The 18,669-nt window shown below is 43.2% G+C and overlaps 1 protein-coding gene across 2 annotated transcripts in view; it reads right to left on the minus strand.

Annotated features, from left to right (window-relative positions):
* nexmifb (neurite extension and migration factor b) overlaps positions 1–18,669 on the minus strand; it is a 66,024-nt gene that overhangs the window by 10,553 nt on the left and 36,802 nt on the right. For both annotated transcript variants that reach the window (XR_004502003.2, XM_033633235.2), the window contains exon 2: positions 3,484–3,614. Coding sequence is in view for 1 of the 2 variants with exons in the window: in XM_033633235.2 (XP_033489126.1) it covers positions 3,484–3,565 (82 nt within the window). In the remaining variant the exon portion in view is untranslated. The remainder of the gene's footprint in view (positions 1–3,483; positions 3,615–18,669) is intronic.

Below are 18,669 nucleotides of genomic sequence, written 5' to 3' on the forward strand. Positions count from 1 at the left end.
GTGTGTATGCATGTGTGTGTGTGTGTGTGTGTGTGTGTGTGTGTGTGTGTGTGTGTGTGAGGGAAGAGTGATAGAGTGTGAGTATTGGCTTGGGGGTATAGTGTTATCGAGAGGCCATCTGTCTCCAGCTGGACCATTAGCTCTTCAGCTGTTCAGAATGTGCCACAGATCAGTCAGTCAGACAGGTACACAAACACACACACACATACACGCACACACATGGGGTCTTACAGCGATGAGTGTAGATGACAAATCAAGTTTGACATTAGAGGTCAAAGGGGGATCGGCAGCCTCATATTCACTGATAGGGTACAACAAAATGTTACTACTGCATCTGAGCTGGCAAATGTAAACAAGATAAACATCGAAAATACTCACTGCTGCCAGAATTCAATATCTACCTTATAGAGAGAGCAGCTCATATACTAACAAAAAACAGGCTTTATACACTCTGAGATCATTCTAACAGCATTTATAATTGTGTTATCAGCAGAAGTGCTCCTTGAATAGAAACTGAGGCTGGATGTGACACAGCTCACGCAAGCTGGCATGGACATTCACCGCTGAGCATATGGACGGACCGCGGCTGCTGGCAGGAGGTGGTGATCCTCTGATCCCCAGCCCTGCCAAGCCCAGCCGTGCTAGACAGCCCGACCACCGCCAAACTAGACCAGACCAGACCGGACCAGTTAGCACTCGGAGCTCTCAGAGTCTCGCCTATCTTTCAAGCCATGACATCCGGGGCCTCATTCACCTGAGGTAAGCCCAGGCTGCTCTGTGCCAGGCGGCTCTGCGGGGAGACGAGCCCATGCCGATGGACATGGTCATGGACATGAGGAGAGAGACAAGTTGGCGTCTGTGGCCTCATCTATTAGTGTGTCAGATGCCACACATGCACATGCATCCATGGTTTTTCTGTCTTCACTTACAGTCCACCCTCGGTCACTATATAAACGGAAAAAAAACTGAAAATACGAATATATGACCACCATCCGTACCTGATACTAACATGGATCTAGAGACCTCTCTCACCCTGTGCCAGCACTAATGAAAGGTCTGGTTGAACCATCATAATTTTGCACTGAGGGGAAAAAATGCTCTGAGTCTTTAAACCAATCAAAATCATCTTGGACTGCATTCAGTGCCCTGGCAAAACAGTGCTGGAAGGGAACTTGTTTTGGTAAAGAGGCCAGTGTTGGCATGAGAGTGGCTAAATCTCTGCAAAAGAAAACGCCACATAAAACATTTTAAGACGTTTTTGTGTGTAGGTTGCTAGCTTGGAAGTTGTTGTTTCACGGACAGCGCTATAACAAAGTGTGGAGATAGGTGTGGCTATGCGAGACTAGTTTTACGTAGCGATGAGGATTTTAAAAACAGCACCACCAAGGAAGTGTGTTAGTGTCTTAGATAGGTGGTCAGGGACAGGCTAACCAGAGTCTACACCCTGTAAGCCAGACTAATGGCTCCTTTATGCTCAAAGTTAGATACCTAATCAGACACTGGTGCAGCCTTCTGTCCATACTCTGCATTCATTTCGTCTGCATTTGCGCACGTTTTCCGAAAGCTTAAGGATACGGATAAAATGGAGCAGTACCATTGGAGATCGTGGGGGCAGTGTAGTATAGTCTAAGCAAGATACGGCTATAGGAGATGACAAAGACATTTTTAAATGGCGTAATGCATTAAAAATCTGTAATATAGTGCAAAGAATTCTCCGTCCACATGTCAGAATGTATTTAATGGCCCCACAGACCACCGCCGTCTACAACGCTGCCTCCATTAAAAGCTACATTATTACGTCCTCCTGCACCATTGTCATGTTTGTTGTTGTTATAAACTTTTGACGCTGCTCTCTAGTAGATGTACCTATGCCAACGTAAAGAACGTATGAAAGTATGTCGGCAATGACCGTCACAACAACTGAAATGAACAAATCTATTTTTGTACATAAAGGGAGCATAAATGAGACTTCACGTGTATCCTACCAAACACCCATCCCATGTGGCCGAAGGAATCAAATAGCTCAACTATCACAATATGAAGTACAATGCATATGAAAACAGCTGACATGGTCTCTTTTTCCTTTTAATGGCTTTTTGAAATCATTCTTTACTCCCATCCCCCCTTCCTCCACCCTTTTTTTGCTCGCTATCTCCTTCCCTTCCAACTTGTCCGCTCCTTATCCCTGTTATATGGAGGCTTTTACATTCGTAAATTGCCGAGCTAGCCGTTCTGCAGCTCAGCCACCCGGGGCGTTCACTCATCCAGCTGGTAGACCAGCCGCAGAAACCGCTTGCTACCTATTGCTCCATCTTCACTATATGACATTTTGTGAATGGTGGGGGGAAATCAATCCAGCCAGTACAGGATGTTCATAATAAGTGGTGAGTAACTGCAGCGTGATTCATGGCCATCCTCCTCAGAGAGCTGCCCTATTCCTGCTCAATGGAGCCGCTTTCACCCTTTCCTCCACAGCTCTTTTTCCTCCTCTCATTCTCCATCCTCTCCTCTCTCTTCCTCTTTCCCTCCCGGTGCCTCTGAAGGAACAGACTAGTGTTGGGGATAATCTGTGTGATTCTCACAGTGGGAACCGGTCGGTCCCCACTGAGCCTGACCAGAGCTGAAACACTAAGATAAACTTCATCTAAGGATCAGTGGTGCTTGGTAGAGGTAAACTTTAGGGGGCAGTAGGTAGTGGCTGACTGAGTCTTGGAAAATGAACATTGCATCAGTGAGGCTTAAAAGGAAGGGACTACACTGCAGATGTACCTGGAATAACTTGACTTTCATATCATAGAAACATTAGTATAATGCATGGTTTATGTTACTGAGAATTCACAGAGAGGCAGCAGGTATGTGACCTAAAATAAAAACTAAATACATCAGAATAAACACACACACACACACACACACACACTCAAACACCCTCTTTTGCCTATGTTAATGACTGTGAATGAGTGTGAAAGAATTAATGGTTTGCACCCTTCTTCACATTTGCACCTTTTTATGAGAAAAGGTAGATGTCACATTTCTGAGTTGTGGAAGCATCGGGAGAGAGGATTAACAATAGCTTAAAAAGCTTCATTTAATGTTTCTCTTCCACTTCTCATTTAAAAACGACAGGATGTGTTTCACCTTCCCCCTATCTTGTCAAAGAGCTTAAAGCCGAGGGTGAAAAGCTAATTCAAGAAAGCTAGTTCAATAGTATGCGACAACACTAATTGTCTTTTCAAAGTTTTTAAGCTGTTGCGAGAGAAACTGTTGTCATTAAGCTTTTTATTCTCACAAATGCTTGATTATACTTGGAAAAAATAGAAATTCCTCTCTCAGGTCAACAACCAAGTACGTGTAAATGTTCAAAGCTAATTTTCAAAGAATCAAAAGGCAAAATTAACATTTTTATGCACATTTCTAATTGAAAAAGAAGTTGAATGTCATGTTAATGAGCTATAAATTGAAGGAAAAAAAGTGAATAGTTTTCACCTGTGTTCTCCACTACATTTGCATTCTCTGGTTCTGAAGTCTTCACGATCAATGTGAGACTGCTGTCTGTTAACACATCCATCAATACGGCTCAGCGCTTCACCTCCTACGCATCATTTTGACTGTCCCACCTGTTGAAAGAGAGAGCCAGAGAGAAACAAGAGAAGAAGGAGAGGAATAGAAAGAGACGTGAGTACGAAAGGGATCGTTAAAGGGTGACTGCCATGCGTCTAATGCAGAATAACATTAACAGCCGTACATTAGATTTCATTACAACAAAGACATGCAAACATGAAGTTGCGGTAATTGAAGAAAAAGCTTCAAACATGATAGAGACATCAAAGAGGCCCTCGGGGCACCAAACAATCAGTCATTTCTTCTCTGTATCGCAGATTCGTGTCTAAGATTAATCTAAACTTTACCAACCAAGAAAGTACACGAGGAGTCACAGCTCAGATCACTATGGCAACTGTATGCCATACTACCCTATTTTAAGCTTCATTTAACATTTATAGCAGAGTCGTTAACCTATGCGAACCTTACATAGGCGGCTCTGAGCATATTTGTTTATTGTAATTAGCTGACTCCCCTCCCTTCTGCGTGTCTCGGCATCAAGAAAATCAACCCGGCTCAGAGAGGACAGATTAAAGAGATTTGACTGGGGCGTTGACGGCAAACTTACTGTAGCAAGTGATGGTGAAAGTGGGGGTGGGGATGAGTGAGTTTATGTGTTATGTGTCTGCAGGATGCAGTGAGCTGTAATAGAAAACAATATGTTAAGGTAGACAGAGAAGAGAGGTTGAAGTTTTCCGGCCTCCCGAAATTGGGTGGGGTGGCGCAGAGAAGAAAGGGCATATTAACCTCATGTGATTCCTGAAAGAATAATGATGATACAAGAGACTCTGGGCCAGTAAATGATGAACATTTGATGTTGTGGCCTCCTGCCTGTTTATATTGTTTTCTTTTTTCAGCTCCTGCAGTCCTTCTCTGGAGGAGTGTTGCTGCTGGATGACAAATGAGCCAGGGGAGGGGATCTAATAACATGATCTCCTTGTGGTGTGAAAACGGTGGCTGGGAGATTAAGACAGACGGCAGACAATAAGACAAAGGTAGTGTGCGGCTGACTACAAACAACTGCCATCTCTTTCATCCTATTGCTTCTAAATGTCATTAGCTGTTCACTGACCCGAGCGGGGAGAGCTACCTGAAGGGAACCCCTGCTTCAGCTTACAGTTGCATCCATACCGGCTCAGTGGGTAATTACCTCATGAGCCATCACATCTGCTCATGTGTGCAGCAGGTACAAGGACCCTGTAGGTAGACCCAGCCGGAGCCTGTTCTTCTCTTCATGGAGAGGCGCGATTACTCCTAAAGCCGAGGCTTAAGTGCACATGGCATTTACAGAGCTAAGAGATGTTTTTGAGGTCATCTTGTATCAACTCGGCACACTGAGAAATTGAAATTCTACATCTGGCAATAGATACACCCCCTTCGACAAAGCATGAATTGGAATTGGATATCCCCTCCTGAACTGGCTGACCCAGATGAGCTAAGCCCGGACTTATCAATGCAGCAATCCTCAGACTCAGAGAAAGGGAAGTCGCAGCAGCACCCTATTAGAAATAGGCTGCAGCCACCGAGCAGTGTGTCTCCAGAGTGACAGTGACACAACACACAGCTGGGATGCTGCTCAGGCTACAGAGGTCCTGCCAGAGCTCAGCGCCTAGAGCTGCTTGCGAATGTGTAGCGGGGTCTCTGCATGTGTGTGCGTGTGTTTATGCCCAATTGCATGTGTGTTAGACAAAGCCCCAAGGCTGAGGATCCACAGCATCAGCATCCACTGGCAGAGGCTGCACATACAATCACAGGGAGAGGGAAAGAGAGAGGGGAGAGGGGGAGAGAAAGCCGGGCATTTCACAACACTCCCAACACCCCTCCTGCCAGCCAGCTCCAATGCCTCAAATGTGTTTATTTTCCACATTATTCATGATTCTCCTGTATGCTCCCTCCCTTTACCATCTCCACCACTCTGTCAAGACCTGACGAGAGGCCATTTCAATAATGAAGATGGACTAACTGCAATAGAGAGTGCACATAAATTGGAGCTACAGCCAACAAGCATGTCCAATTTGCCGAGCGGTTAAGCCTGATGTCTGGGTGCAGCTTTAAGAGAGCGCCGCGGCTGCCGTCAACAGGTTTGTGCCGACCTGATTCATCCATCCACATCATTAATACTTCACAGAGGGCACCATCATTTAACTCTGCAGCAGGAAACCGCTCTTTAAACACCACACATCAGGGCACGTAATCGCTGTGCACTCATTTCTGGAGCATTCAGCAGGTGTAGGAAAATGGCTAGTACTTCTGACCCTGCCATTGTTCTTGTGTGTACACTGGGGTTCTTTGCACGGTGAGAAACTGAAATAGAGACAAAGAGCAGAGAGTGGGAAAAGCCAAACAGAATGATTAGGATTTGATTTATCCTTTCAAGCCCTCCTCCACCTCCTCCACACACCATGTGTTAATGTGCAAGCTGGATAACAAGATAAGAACATGTTTACTTGCTCTATATGGAACTTATCAGCACCACAATCTAATTCCTGCAAGCCTCTTCCCGGATCCCCGTTTCACTGCATTTCTCCTCGATTCGATTGCATTTCTCTCCAGCGAAGCAGCAGCGAGAGGCATGGCTTCAGTGGGATCGTGTATAATTGCCAAAAATACGAAGCATGGTCCCACAGCAGTGGTATATGTAGGTACAAAGGGCCCATTGTGTCAACAGAGGAAAAGAGTCAGGGGCCAAGGAATAGATCCCCAACAGAGGAGCTCTCAAAGAGGGCATAGCGCCACAGGGAACACTGATCCAAACAGACAGCGCTGAAATGGCGACTCCTCTTTTCAGCACAGGTATACAGTTTCAGTGCAGGTTCACCGGCTGGCTGCAGACAGGCTGAGTAACCTGCCTCACACGCAACTCAAGGTAATACTCTTGAGCTTCTGAGCTTGCAGCAATACGTGGTAAGAGTGCAGAGGAACACAAATCCAATACAGACACAGGTGCACAGAAATACATAGACCAAATCAAAGAATTAGCAGGTATGAACTTGCCTTTCAACTTGAAGGCCAGACCTTCTAAATTTGGGAAGGAATTCACTCAGTACTACGCAATGAATGGTTGTGAAGATCTGACTGCCAGAGACTCCTTCATGCCCAGTACATGTTTCACATGCCTAAGTCTGACCTCTTTATTTAACCTGTCCTGCTATTGTGAAGAGTGCAGACACACCCAAACACAAGATGCACCTCAAAAATCACAGGGAAGAGCTCTGATTGAGGGTGAACATGCAACCTCTGCATGTACATTGTTACAGTGCTTTCCACCAAGGCTCTGTCCTCAACAGATGTCGGATTGAAAACAAATATCCTCCTCTAAATTTTGACCTCTTGTCCATGTGCAAACTCAGTTTTAAGTTGCTAAAATGGATTTAAAAAGAAAAAGAAAAAAAACGCCCTCTGAGGTGATTATTTTCCAAAACGGCCATTGTATTCATGTTAATGTGTAAAACGGAGCGTTTGGGAAACAAGGACATCATCTCCTCAATTCGCACATGCCCATTGTTGCTTGTAACAAGCATGAGCCTAAAACAACAACAACAATGGCGGACTACTGGTTTGTTTACATTTTGTCAGCATGTGACTACTTCACACTTAAACTTGCCCAGTGTTTTTGCTCTACCTCAGCGTCCGCAGTTTAAGGTATGCCAGAGACAATGGTTTTGGGTCAGGACCGCTTAAACCAGCAGATTGCAGGTCATTTTGAGACTGGGATTGTTATCGATGACAAATGGAAGAGGGGAAACATTTGCATGTCCAGAGTATCACTCGTATCTTTGCTCCTTCATCCTTACATCAAACAGGAATCTATGGTAATGTGATCTCCAGTAGGTGTTTTGAAAAAGGAAACGTTAGCTAACTAATTGTTGACATTCTCTTGTCAACTGATAGTTGGACTGTAGAGCTCTCCTCCTCATCCTCATCATCCCGTATTGTCTGTGTTATGTACAGCATGTCTTAGTAGGGTGCATTCCTTTCTTTTGTGTAGCAGGAGAAGCAGCAACTCTCCGGTTCTCTACCTCCATCTCTTTCTGTTTCTCCCTTCACAAACATGAGCATTGTTCTGTCAAAGGTCAACAGGCCTCCTCACAACCGATAAGTCAGAGCTCTCCTCCTCTGAGAGCAGTGACACACCGGGCGGACCTCAAAGACACAGTGTTGTCAATGGCCGACAGATCAAACGCTTTGCGCCACCTCAGGTCTGTTAAATGTTTCACTTGAACATATTTCACAGGCCACAGTCGACTGACCGTCAACATGCTAGTGTGTTCTGTGCCTGCAATAACAAGTGAGTTGTCAGTGTTGAAATCAATATCACAATATTAATAAGAGGTTTTTTTTCAGTATCGATATACAGTATATCCAATATGGCACACGGAATTACATGATGTAATCAGACACATGTAAAACAAGATCTAAAACCTGTATTAACTTTTTTTTCTTTTTCTGCAGGACAACAAGCTGTAAGTACAAGACTTACATATTACCTCCTGTAAAACTGATGTGGTGAACGTGCTAGCAAACAGTTGCTTATTTACACATCCAGCAGATGTGAGGAAACAATGATTCCTTTGGCATCCTGTTTTTGTCCAACATTTACTCCTTTTATCTCTATTTTGTTCTCCACCAACTCTTGACAGAGATATTTGGCTCCATAGCTGCTGTTCCACTGTGTTTACCAGCAAGTCGCTAACTTCTTCTGCCTGTTAAGAATAAAAACAATGACTGTCCATGTAACTAGTAATTACTGAATTAATTAATGGATAACCAACACTTTTCAACTTAGAAAGTCTTCATCAGGGGTGCGTTTAATCTCAAAACGTTGTGCACCATTTTGCTATGGTTTCCAGGTTTAATGACATGTTTCCTTTTAATGTTGTGAAATGATGCGCAACAGGCTTTGAGGTATGCTTTTTCTAATTTGGTGGGTGTGTCACAGGTGTTGCACAATCATTAGTAACATTTATAAAATAAATGTCAAGTAGTTTTTTACTTACTGTACGTTCTTTTTTTGTTTATATTTCACACTTCAGTTTCCCAGGCCGATAAAGTCCCTTTGAATTTAATTTAATTATACCCCACCTTACTAAAAGGAAGTGTGCTTAAATAACACAACAGAGTGTTCATGCAACACCGTTTTTGTTTGAATAAACATTTTGCCAGAATTCAATGCAGCCCAGAATATATAAATGCAATAGGACAGGGCTGCGATCACAAAACGCAATTCAATAAAAGTTGTACTGGGAAACATTATTTACATTGCCAAACCAAACAAAAAATGTACGTACAATAAGCACAGATCTATTAAACATTTATTTATATCCATGACGTTGCTGATTGGGTAACACCCCTGACACACCCACTAAGCAAGAAAAAACGTACCTCAAAGTCTATGGACCATTTCATTGCTATTCTGTTGCTAGGGCAACAACTTTGGTCCCTGTTTACTTCCTGTCAGCTTCTGCATTAACATACATTCAAACAGGAAATACAAAGGGACCCATTTAGAATGTTTATGTTGTCCGGTTTGAAACGGTCTATTGCACACTGATTTAAACCCTTTGAAACACGTCTTTTTGTCAAAACCATACCAAAACGGTGTATTAATATTCCAATCCTGGGATAGCGAAGGAATAGCCCACCTTACTCTGCCTTACTCTGCCTCTGATTGGCTTACCCCGACATTCTTACCCTAACCAATCCCACTCCTGTTGCCTAACCTAAAAAAAAAACAACCAATGAAGGCAATGAGTACTAGCCAGTCATAGAGAGCGTAGGGTGGGTCGTTCCCTCGCTATCCTAGGATTTGCAAATGGCACACACACACTTTCAGATTGAATGTGCCCCCCGGTGTTCAGGTTAAAACTCATCAAGAGGTCAGGTGACATTAATCACATGGTATGTTACTACTGCCCACCTAAAGAAACCACTTTGAAGACATGACAATTAAAATGACAGAAAAAACAGAAACATGCAGTGCAGCAAATTCACTCTATAATGTAAGAAAAGAAACTAAATAACTAATTAATGAAATGAGGTCAAACTGACAATAACAGTGAAAATAACAGCAAAAATAAAAGGTACTGGACATATACAGTAACAATTTCACACATGGCAGAGAAGGAATATACAACAATGTATTAATTAATGTAAATTAAGGAGAATCTGACAAAAAATACAATAGAGTTGTTGACATATACTTGAAGAGCACCGCATTTTTTTTTACTTTAACATCAGCAGGCAGTGAACAGTGGGTTTATCAGAGCTTTTCTTGCTGTAAGAGCTATCCAAAACAGTAAAGTTGGAGGTCCTGAAACCAAAACATTGAATTAAAGGGATACTTTGCAGATTTTCAACCAGATCTGTGTCATCATCATTCAGGTACTGTGTGGTTTGTACACATAAACGGTGCGCACACGATGTTAAGAGAGGTAAAATAGGATTTCAAGAAGTCAGTTATCACTAATGGTGAAGTAACAATCATTTAGAATTACATTATTTGTATCCCTATTTGTTATCAAAATAATTTTAATGGCTTTTAAAAAATGGTCTAACATGCCCAACAACACAGTAGCACCTGATCTAGTGGCACGTGTGTCAGGGCCATAACAGATCTGCAGTATGTACTAAAGGTGTTTCCTGAATCATGCTTATGTTTTTGTTTTAACCACCTCTCTACACATGGCTCAGATTGGCCGACTCTGTCATGAAGATTGCTTGTCAGGTAACATTTGTGCTGCAACGAGAGACATAACTTTGTCTCTGACACACGAAGAGAGGGAGAGAGAACATATTTTTTTATCTGTTTATCTTAATTCAATGGTGCCTTCTACATGTGCTTCTGCCACTGTGCGTCTTCCCTGGCAGCTGTTCGGTGCTGTATTTGATCAAACATCCTCACCTAAAATCCCTGACATGGCCACGGTGATGGCAGAGATATGGTATCCGCTTTAGATAATCATCGTCAATTGCAGGCTGCTGAAGAGCCCGGGATGCATCTGATAGGTAGAGATTCACTGTGAATCAGGATTATAGAGCTGGATCTTTATCAGCACAGCACAACCTGCAGCAGCCAGAGCTGGACAATTGTAACCACTGTTACCTCTAAAGCCTCAGTCGGCTTCAAAAAAACAAAAGGTGCAGGCCTCTGATTGTATGTCAGAATCCAGCTTTTTCTCAGGAGACTGTACAGTCAATTAGTATTTTCTTCTTAATGAGATCATGGTTCTGCTGAGATACAGTATGTGACTGACACTTCTGGCAGGATTAAATCCTAGCTCAGTGTGCGGCTTTAGAGATGAGTGGATTTTAACTCTTTCATCTGCATTCATTTATCTTTAAGCTTACATTCGCTGAAAGTTTCTCAATTTAATGGAAACATCTCACCACCTTTTTAAGGGAGTCAAGCCAGTGTTTTTGGCTACTGTCATTAACTGACAATAATATTTGCACTGTGAATCATGCACAATGCAAATACTGCTCCTAAACACAGCATGTGTTGTAATTAAGTCATGTCATAATAGAAAAAAATGTCAGTTTCCTATAATTCTATTGAGTCATTTGCTTCAAAGGCATCTTTCAAATTTCCATACTTAAAGGCACAGTTCACCCCAAAACTAAAACTACATATTTTTCCTCTTACCTGTAGCGCTACTTATCAACCCCATATTGTTTCGGTGTGAGTGGACGAGTGTTGGAGGTATCGGCTGTAGAGATGTCTGCCTTCTCATGGTGCTCAAAGCGCCAAAGGAAACCCTGTTTGAAATGGAAGTGTGCATCTACTGCTAGCACCACTGAGCTAGCTAACATTTCAGTACAGCTGCGGAGGACACTGTTAATGTTTACATCTCACACTGTCATAAGCACAAGCCTCTTGTCCTTGGGTAGATGCACGCTACCTTCTCCACAGTGATAGAGTTTGTGGGTGTAGCTCGGTAGAAAGAAAAAGTTCCTAAATGAAACTGCTCACATCAAGGTCTGTGGATTATCTTGAGTAACCGGGTCATGATTTCTGGAAAGAGACATTGCTGTTGAGTTTTTCAGATGTATTTTTTGATGCGTTGAGCACCACAAGCCGAGAGCCAGCTAGTTTCATTATATTCAAGAGAAGGCAGACATCTCGATGGCCAATATCTCCAACACTCTGCAACTCACACCAAAACAATCTTTACTGATAAACAGCACAATAGGTAAGAGAAAAAAATATGCATTTTTTATTTCGGGTTGAACGGTCTCTTTACATCACATGATAAAAACCAAACCATCTCCACGACAACCGAGCAACTCCATTCACTGAGGAAGGCCACAACATGGGGGAACAAGAAAGTTGGACCTTGTGTTGAGATTTTTTTTTTTTTCCTTGGTCAAGTTGCTTTTTACAGGGTCAACAATCGACCTTCAGCCTTAAGGACTCTCTAGGTCATGCGGCACTAAAAGCTCCAAGTACCAGCGTTCACTGTGTGTGAGGCTCGTTTACACCATGACCAAACTGAACACCAGCTGTGGTTTCTTTGAGGTTCTCACCAAGACGTCAACTGGAATGGCCTTTCTGTGGTTGATACTGTATGTATGTATATACTGGAGTTGTCACAGTACCAGAAGTTTAAACTTTGACTACTAGTACTAATACTACTAAAACAAATACATATAGGCTATTTTTCGTTTTCGTTTTTTTTTATTAACCTGCATACAGTGCTGGTACAGAAAAGTCTCTAAACACATGCCACCAGTCATATGGTGGGTTCTTTGCTGGAGGGAATACCTTAACAGCTACAGGACCAGATGATTTTCCTTTCCCTGTTGTTTCTATGCAGCCTTTGGTTGAAAATCTAATTGTAGAGCTGTTTTTTTTTCATAGCCTGGTACTTCTGATACTATCGAATGTATAACTAATGAAGATTACATCATGTTAAAGACTTGATACTTGTGACAACCTTAGTATGTACAGTTGGGGGTTTTAAGGTCATATTTTATGCACAATTTTAATAATTTATTCCTGGGTCTTGGTGGGTATAAGTAGGACACAGAAGGCAGGAAAGGCAACACAAGATATATGGAAGATAAAATAGCTGTGAGCAGCAGAGTGACTGCCACTGGAGGCCAGATGGACATTAACTTGTTAGCTTGTCTAGTCAAAGGAGTGGACACAAAATCACGAACACCTTCATTGCAATACTCACAGATTTGCAATACATACAAAGTTTAATTTCTTTGAGAGGGTCTGTGGATTGGATTGCATAACAAAGTAACACCCTGTATAGAACAGCAAGATTAACACTTTATTGTTGAACTGTATTGTATTGCATTACATTGCAAGCTGTTCATTACTTTATCTTCACAACTATTGCATTAGATCGCATTATAATTTCCAAGTGTTCGTGTTATTGTGTCAACCGTTGTAATTTAATAGAGGAAAGCCATTACAGGTTCATCCTCCGATTCAGGTCTGTGTATGTTGGCTATTAAATATTTAATGGTTAAAAACTTAATTTCCTTTACATTCTCTTTTTGAAATTGAGACACTGTGTGCTTCAAACATGCAGACATTCATTTAAAATGTTATTCTAAGGCAATACATTTATATATTCAGTCAATGCACAGTGAAATGCTGCTCCTGAAGATGAATATGTTCTAGCTCAGCGATTGCATGGCAATATTTGTTATTAAGTATTTATTACCATGGAAATATAAACGCCACAAATAGATGGCGCATACGTGTGCTGTAAAAGTTGTTGCTTTACATACATGCAGACATTTCATGAATAATAACCTACTTAATTTAGTGTCTGTGCACATTGTGGTTGCTGTACATGATATATAACTTACATTGTTTTGATTATTAGCTGATAACAATGTGTTTCTCTGTTTATCTTTTGCACAAACTGAGCTCTTCAACAGCGAGGAGAAGACGACAGAGCGAGATGAGGAGGGAAGAGAAATAAGCAGAGGGAAGGTCGAGAGTGAGGAGCGAGACGACCGATTACAATACATCACTGCATGCCACCAGAGACTGCTGCTGCATGTGTTTACATTGCTGCTTCATTCATACATGTACAGACCATCAGTCAAAACAAACCAAAAAAAAAAGTAATGGAGTCCAAATGGGGATGGGCGCCGTGCCGGTGAATGGCAGAGAAAAGAATGGCAATAAGGCAGGCAGTAGGCGAGGTGTTAAAAGTTGATTAGGTTGTTAAAGGTCACATAGTCAGGCCTCATCAGCTGTCCCAATGGAGCACAGGAAGCAGCTCAGGGCCTCAGCACGGCTGCTAATGAGACAGAAGCAATGGCATCCTCACTAACATATGGATATATTCTGCTCCCATGTACAGCACTCTTCTGATGGTACATGAGCGTGCATGCCTGCACCCAGCTAATGTGATGACAATAACAAAAAGCATCTTGACTAGCTTGAGGTTGCTGTAAGAAGCCCTGCATAAGAAGAACACACAGTGTAGAGGAAGGCCGGGTGAGGTGTGGAAAGCTAAATTATTTGATCACAGATATTGGGAATGCAGTGTAGGTTTTAACATGCATACTGTATGTATTACACAGTGCACACACACACACACACACACACACACACGGGTTTACACACCATAAACTTTCACATTACAGATTCATTTGCTCATTTGAGCAAATCTATGTTTGGTCCACCCACTGCTCTTGAAGGGTCAGTCTTATGAAACGATTGCGTATTTAATGAGGCTCCGCATGCAGGCTCACACACACGTTCACACACACGCATTCCCATACACACTCATTACGTACACAGTGCTCCCACTCAGTACAGTTAAAAACATGCTGATGTATGAGTAACTGCTGATAAATACAGAAGATGCATCCACCCCCCAGAAACACAGAGCCAAAACTACCAGTCATGACCAACACTTCGAACTCCTGACTGATACACGCAAAGCCACACGTACGCACACACACCCGCACTGCATGCATCAACTAATCTTTACTGCAACAGAGAAAAAAGGTCAGCCATCACAGATGTAATTATCATATTTCCAACAGGTGCATTTATTAACGCTTCGTTTGCTTTGCTGAATCTAAATCAGGCTTGGGGGGGACTGGGGGCCATTACACTGCAGTGATGATCAGTGCTAATACACTGACATAATGTCCTGCAGGTTTACATGCCTGCAAAGGCACTCTGTCAATGCCTGTTTCTGCCACAACAATGCCTGTCGGACGCATTATGGGTTGAAGTGATCAATATTTTTTATTACCACCATTTTGTTCTACCTCTCGCACATAAGCTCCAGAATAATTGACATTTATGCAATTTTCGGGGCCACTGCCTTTCTGTTCTTCACAAGTGAGCATGTGTGTGTCTGTGCATGTGTCTCTGTGTGTGTTCCTCGCTATGAATGAACATGTGGCAGCATGTAGCCCTGGTTATGTTTGTGTACTGACCTGTGCATGCTTGTGTTTGATATTGTGTGTGTACTGTGTGTGTGTGCCGTGCACGGCTGTTCATGTAAGAACTTAAAGTTAGAGTCCCTCATAATGAGAAGCCCATAAAGGTGAGGCTGGATCACAGGGAAAGGGCATCAGAACAAGAAGTGATGATGGTCACTATGGTGCTGGCCTCCGTGGTAAGCAATCGCAGCTGAGAGAAGAAGAAAAAAGCACAGCACATGTAGCGACACAGAGCTATACTGTACCTATTTTAATTCAACCACTGCAAGAACAGACTTGCCTACAGCCGAGATGGTGGAAGAAAGCAAAATCACAATCGGTATCAGTGTTAGCTACAACTGCCATCAATGGCTAATCAATAGAGCAGTACACCTATGGGAGACATGTTCCATTAAGTCTGTGGGTCAATGTGTTTGCCAGCAGATAGCACTGGTTTATTTTCCCCGACGCTTGTCCCCAGTCTGATACCCCACATGCTTTATTATGTGCCCTGCTTGGCTCCATTGATGTGTATCAGTGGTCACCCCCAGAGTCCGATCAGTCAGTGACTTGGAAGACAGAGGGGTGAGCACGTACGACCTGTGACCTCTGCCCTCTGACCCAGGATGACCCTCAGTCAATTAGTTGTGTGTGTTTACCAAACATCTGCTCCACTCGCACCATCACTCCACTATCTGAAAAACAGAATCACATTTATAACACAGACAGAAACACTATTAGTGAGTTATGACGCAGAGGTGGGCTAAATATTGAGCGAGATTACTAACAGACAGAAAACTGCAGCCAAATTTCAACTACCCAATATGTTATTGGCTGGTTTAACTAAACTGTGAAAATGTGGGTTTATTTTTTTGCATCACTGGTCATTTGTCCCTTGGTTGATATTTCAATTTTTGTCAGCAGTGAGTCCTTTTGTCAGCACGTGCATGTCATCACTACACAGGCTGACAAACAGAATGTGTGAACACGCACGTAACACAAGAGCTAGTAATTAATGAAATGACCTCTGAATGCTGCACCTACAGCAGACCCTTCTCATCACAGCTACACACACACACACACACACACACACTCATACTAGAATAGAATGGCAGTCTGTAGCTGCTGGAACCTGCCAATTATTCTGTACTTTACTGGACCCTCGCTGCATTGGAGGTGTGATTGGAATAACAACCATCCTCCGAACCGCGCAATTCTCCATTCCCTGTAGGGCAGCACTGAACCAGCAGGGGAAGACGAGATGGTAGCGACGTCGAGGAAGAGGATGTGTACGAGACAGAGGAAGAGGAGAGGGAGAGAAAGCAAAAAGCGCAGGATTACATGATGAAGGAGAGAAGGGGGGGGAAGGAGTCAAAGCTGGGGCTCCCTGGCAACATGCAGAGGCAGAGGCAGTGTGAGAGTGAGTGCTGCCTGAGTGACACTCACTCTCATATCCCCCCCTCTGGGGAAATAACCCCCTTAATCCAGCATGCTCTTTCAGATAGACAAGATCACCCTTCTTCTCCCAGCAAGGATATGAAACGCTCCCCCTTGTGATTCAAATACCAGGGATGAGGGCTGGAAATCGAATAGACAACAACGTGACGTGGCGCAGCTAGAGAAAGACATCAATGCCCCCATCTCCTCCTCTCCAGCAGCTGACTCGCTGCCGTGGAAGGAGGCACAAAGTCATTGGCTAACACTGGAGGAAGTGGGCTGCCATTGGCTCATTTGTTGGGAGGTGGCATAACATTGATAGTAAGAGGCACAATTTTAGAGAGTGAGGCACCTCTTACTCTAAACACCTGCTTTTTATAGGACAAAGAAGCCATATTTTCTGCTGTATTTATGTCACGATGTCATGTGCAGGTTGTTGTTTTTTTCTGTGTGTAAAATAACTGGCCTAAATATGCTGCTCCTTTGCCTTGGTTTCTAAAAATCTATATCCTTCCTGCTGTTTTTAAAGCTTAGCCCCTCTTAGTAATATCCTTTTTAATAAGCACACACAATGTGACAAACACTCGGAGACAGAGTTAATTAACAGTGCACGGCACTGGACAGACCACGAAATCAATAAAGTAAAGGCGGGCCCGGTCACAGCAGGCCGAGCGGCAGGACCCGCCAACCACGCAGCCTTTCAGTGTAAACCAAGGGAGGTCTTTTTCTCTCCATACTGGTAAATCACTCCACAGCCAGGCTGCTTGGCACACAGAGCGAACTGCAGAGCTAGGCCGACACAGTGTGATATTATATTAGCATTACAAAGGCTTTCCCACCATCTGTGACACACAGTGGAAAAAAATCACTTTTCTGTTTCCAAGCCCCGAGTGCTGATGTTTCCATAGGTTCTGTGAGGAGGCCTGATGGGAGTGTGGCTGGGGACGACAAACGAAACATGCATTTATTACAGCCTCTCTGACACGTGTGATTCACCTCCAGTTCAGTACATACAGTGCACGTAACGCGCTCAAAGCCTCACGGTTACTCAAAGCCTTTTAACTTAAGCTCAGGGTTAACAAATATGGATATTCACAGCCATTATAAACCTATTAGGGTTACAACACTGCACTCTGTGGCATTGCTACTCTGATTCAAAACGATAGGCCAGGTTTATGATCATTTCTAGCATAGCATACGATAAAAAAAAATCCATAAAGTGCTATGTTCTCCTCAGTGAGAGCAGATAGAGTTCTGTGCTTCACTCAGCGGCCTAGGGGAATGAATAGACTTGGCTCGTCCACACAGCTCTCCTTGCTTTCCACTGTAGCCTGTTGTCACTAGCCCCTGGTCGTACGCCAGTCGCCTACTTGGCAGGGAGAGGTGCTGTACAAAGCAACTGGCAGGTCTGGTAAATAATGCTGATGGAGTGTGATAGAGAGAGAAGCATCTCCTTTATTCCACACAGCTACTCTATCTGTTTCAGCGGGGAGAGAGGAGAGACAAATGCCGCCTGCTTTTTTTCCAATCTATTCGACCGCAGAAGCAACAAGAAAAAAAAACCCCGACCTACCTAGCTCCTCTTTGTGTTATCTTTCATGATGTTTGCCAGCTTAAGAAAAACCAATAGCCCTCAGCCAATGGCTTACCAGAATACCCAGCACTGCAGGAGCAGACAACCTGCCAACAGCTGGGATTTACAGTTGAAACTTCATGCATACAATTACACAGATGAAGGAGGGACAAGTGGACAATAGCAATGCAGCATTGAGGGGAAACACTCATCCAGGCAATCATGCAAAGCCCTCTACTTAGTTAGTGAAACAGGATAGAGGGAGAGTGAAAGAGACAGACGTGATTATCAAACACCGTATGACTGGCTTCATAGTTCAAGCTTCAGTATCAACACAGAAACGTGATCACCCTCCCTGTGAGAACACTGTGACTTCTTTAACAGTGATGTCTTTAGGGGAGCGTAGATGTGAGATCTTAAAGGCAAGGGTGTGGGTTTCATTTCAATATTGTGGGGGTGACACATATGAGACGGTGGGTTTCTGGGTCTGCTGCCAGAAGATTTTGAGAGTCAAACGCTGGATTTCCTGCATTCAGGGGATTTTATTCTGCACAAATTTGTGCCTTTTCTGCATCCATGTATGGTGTGAATGTCTTTTATCTTATCTAAGTCCTTTGCTACTTTCATGTTTTTATTGGGGAGGGACAAATGCACAC

The sequence above is a fragment of the Epinephelus lanceolatus genome, chromosome 7 (assembly GCF_041903045.1).
Source record: "Epinephelus lanceolatus isolate andai-2023 chromosome 7, ASM4190304v1, whole genome shotgun sequence".
NCBI classification, from domain to species: domain Eukaryota; kingdom Metazoa; phylum Chordata; class Actinopteri; order Perciformes; family Serranidae; genus Epinephelus; species Epinephelus lanceolatus.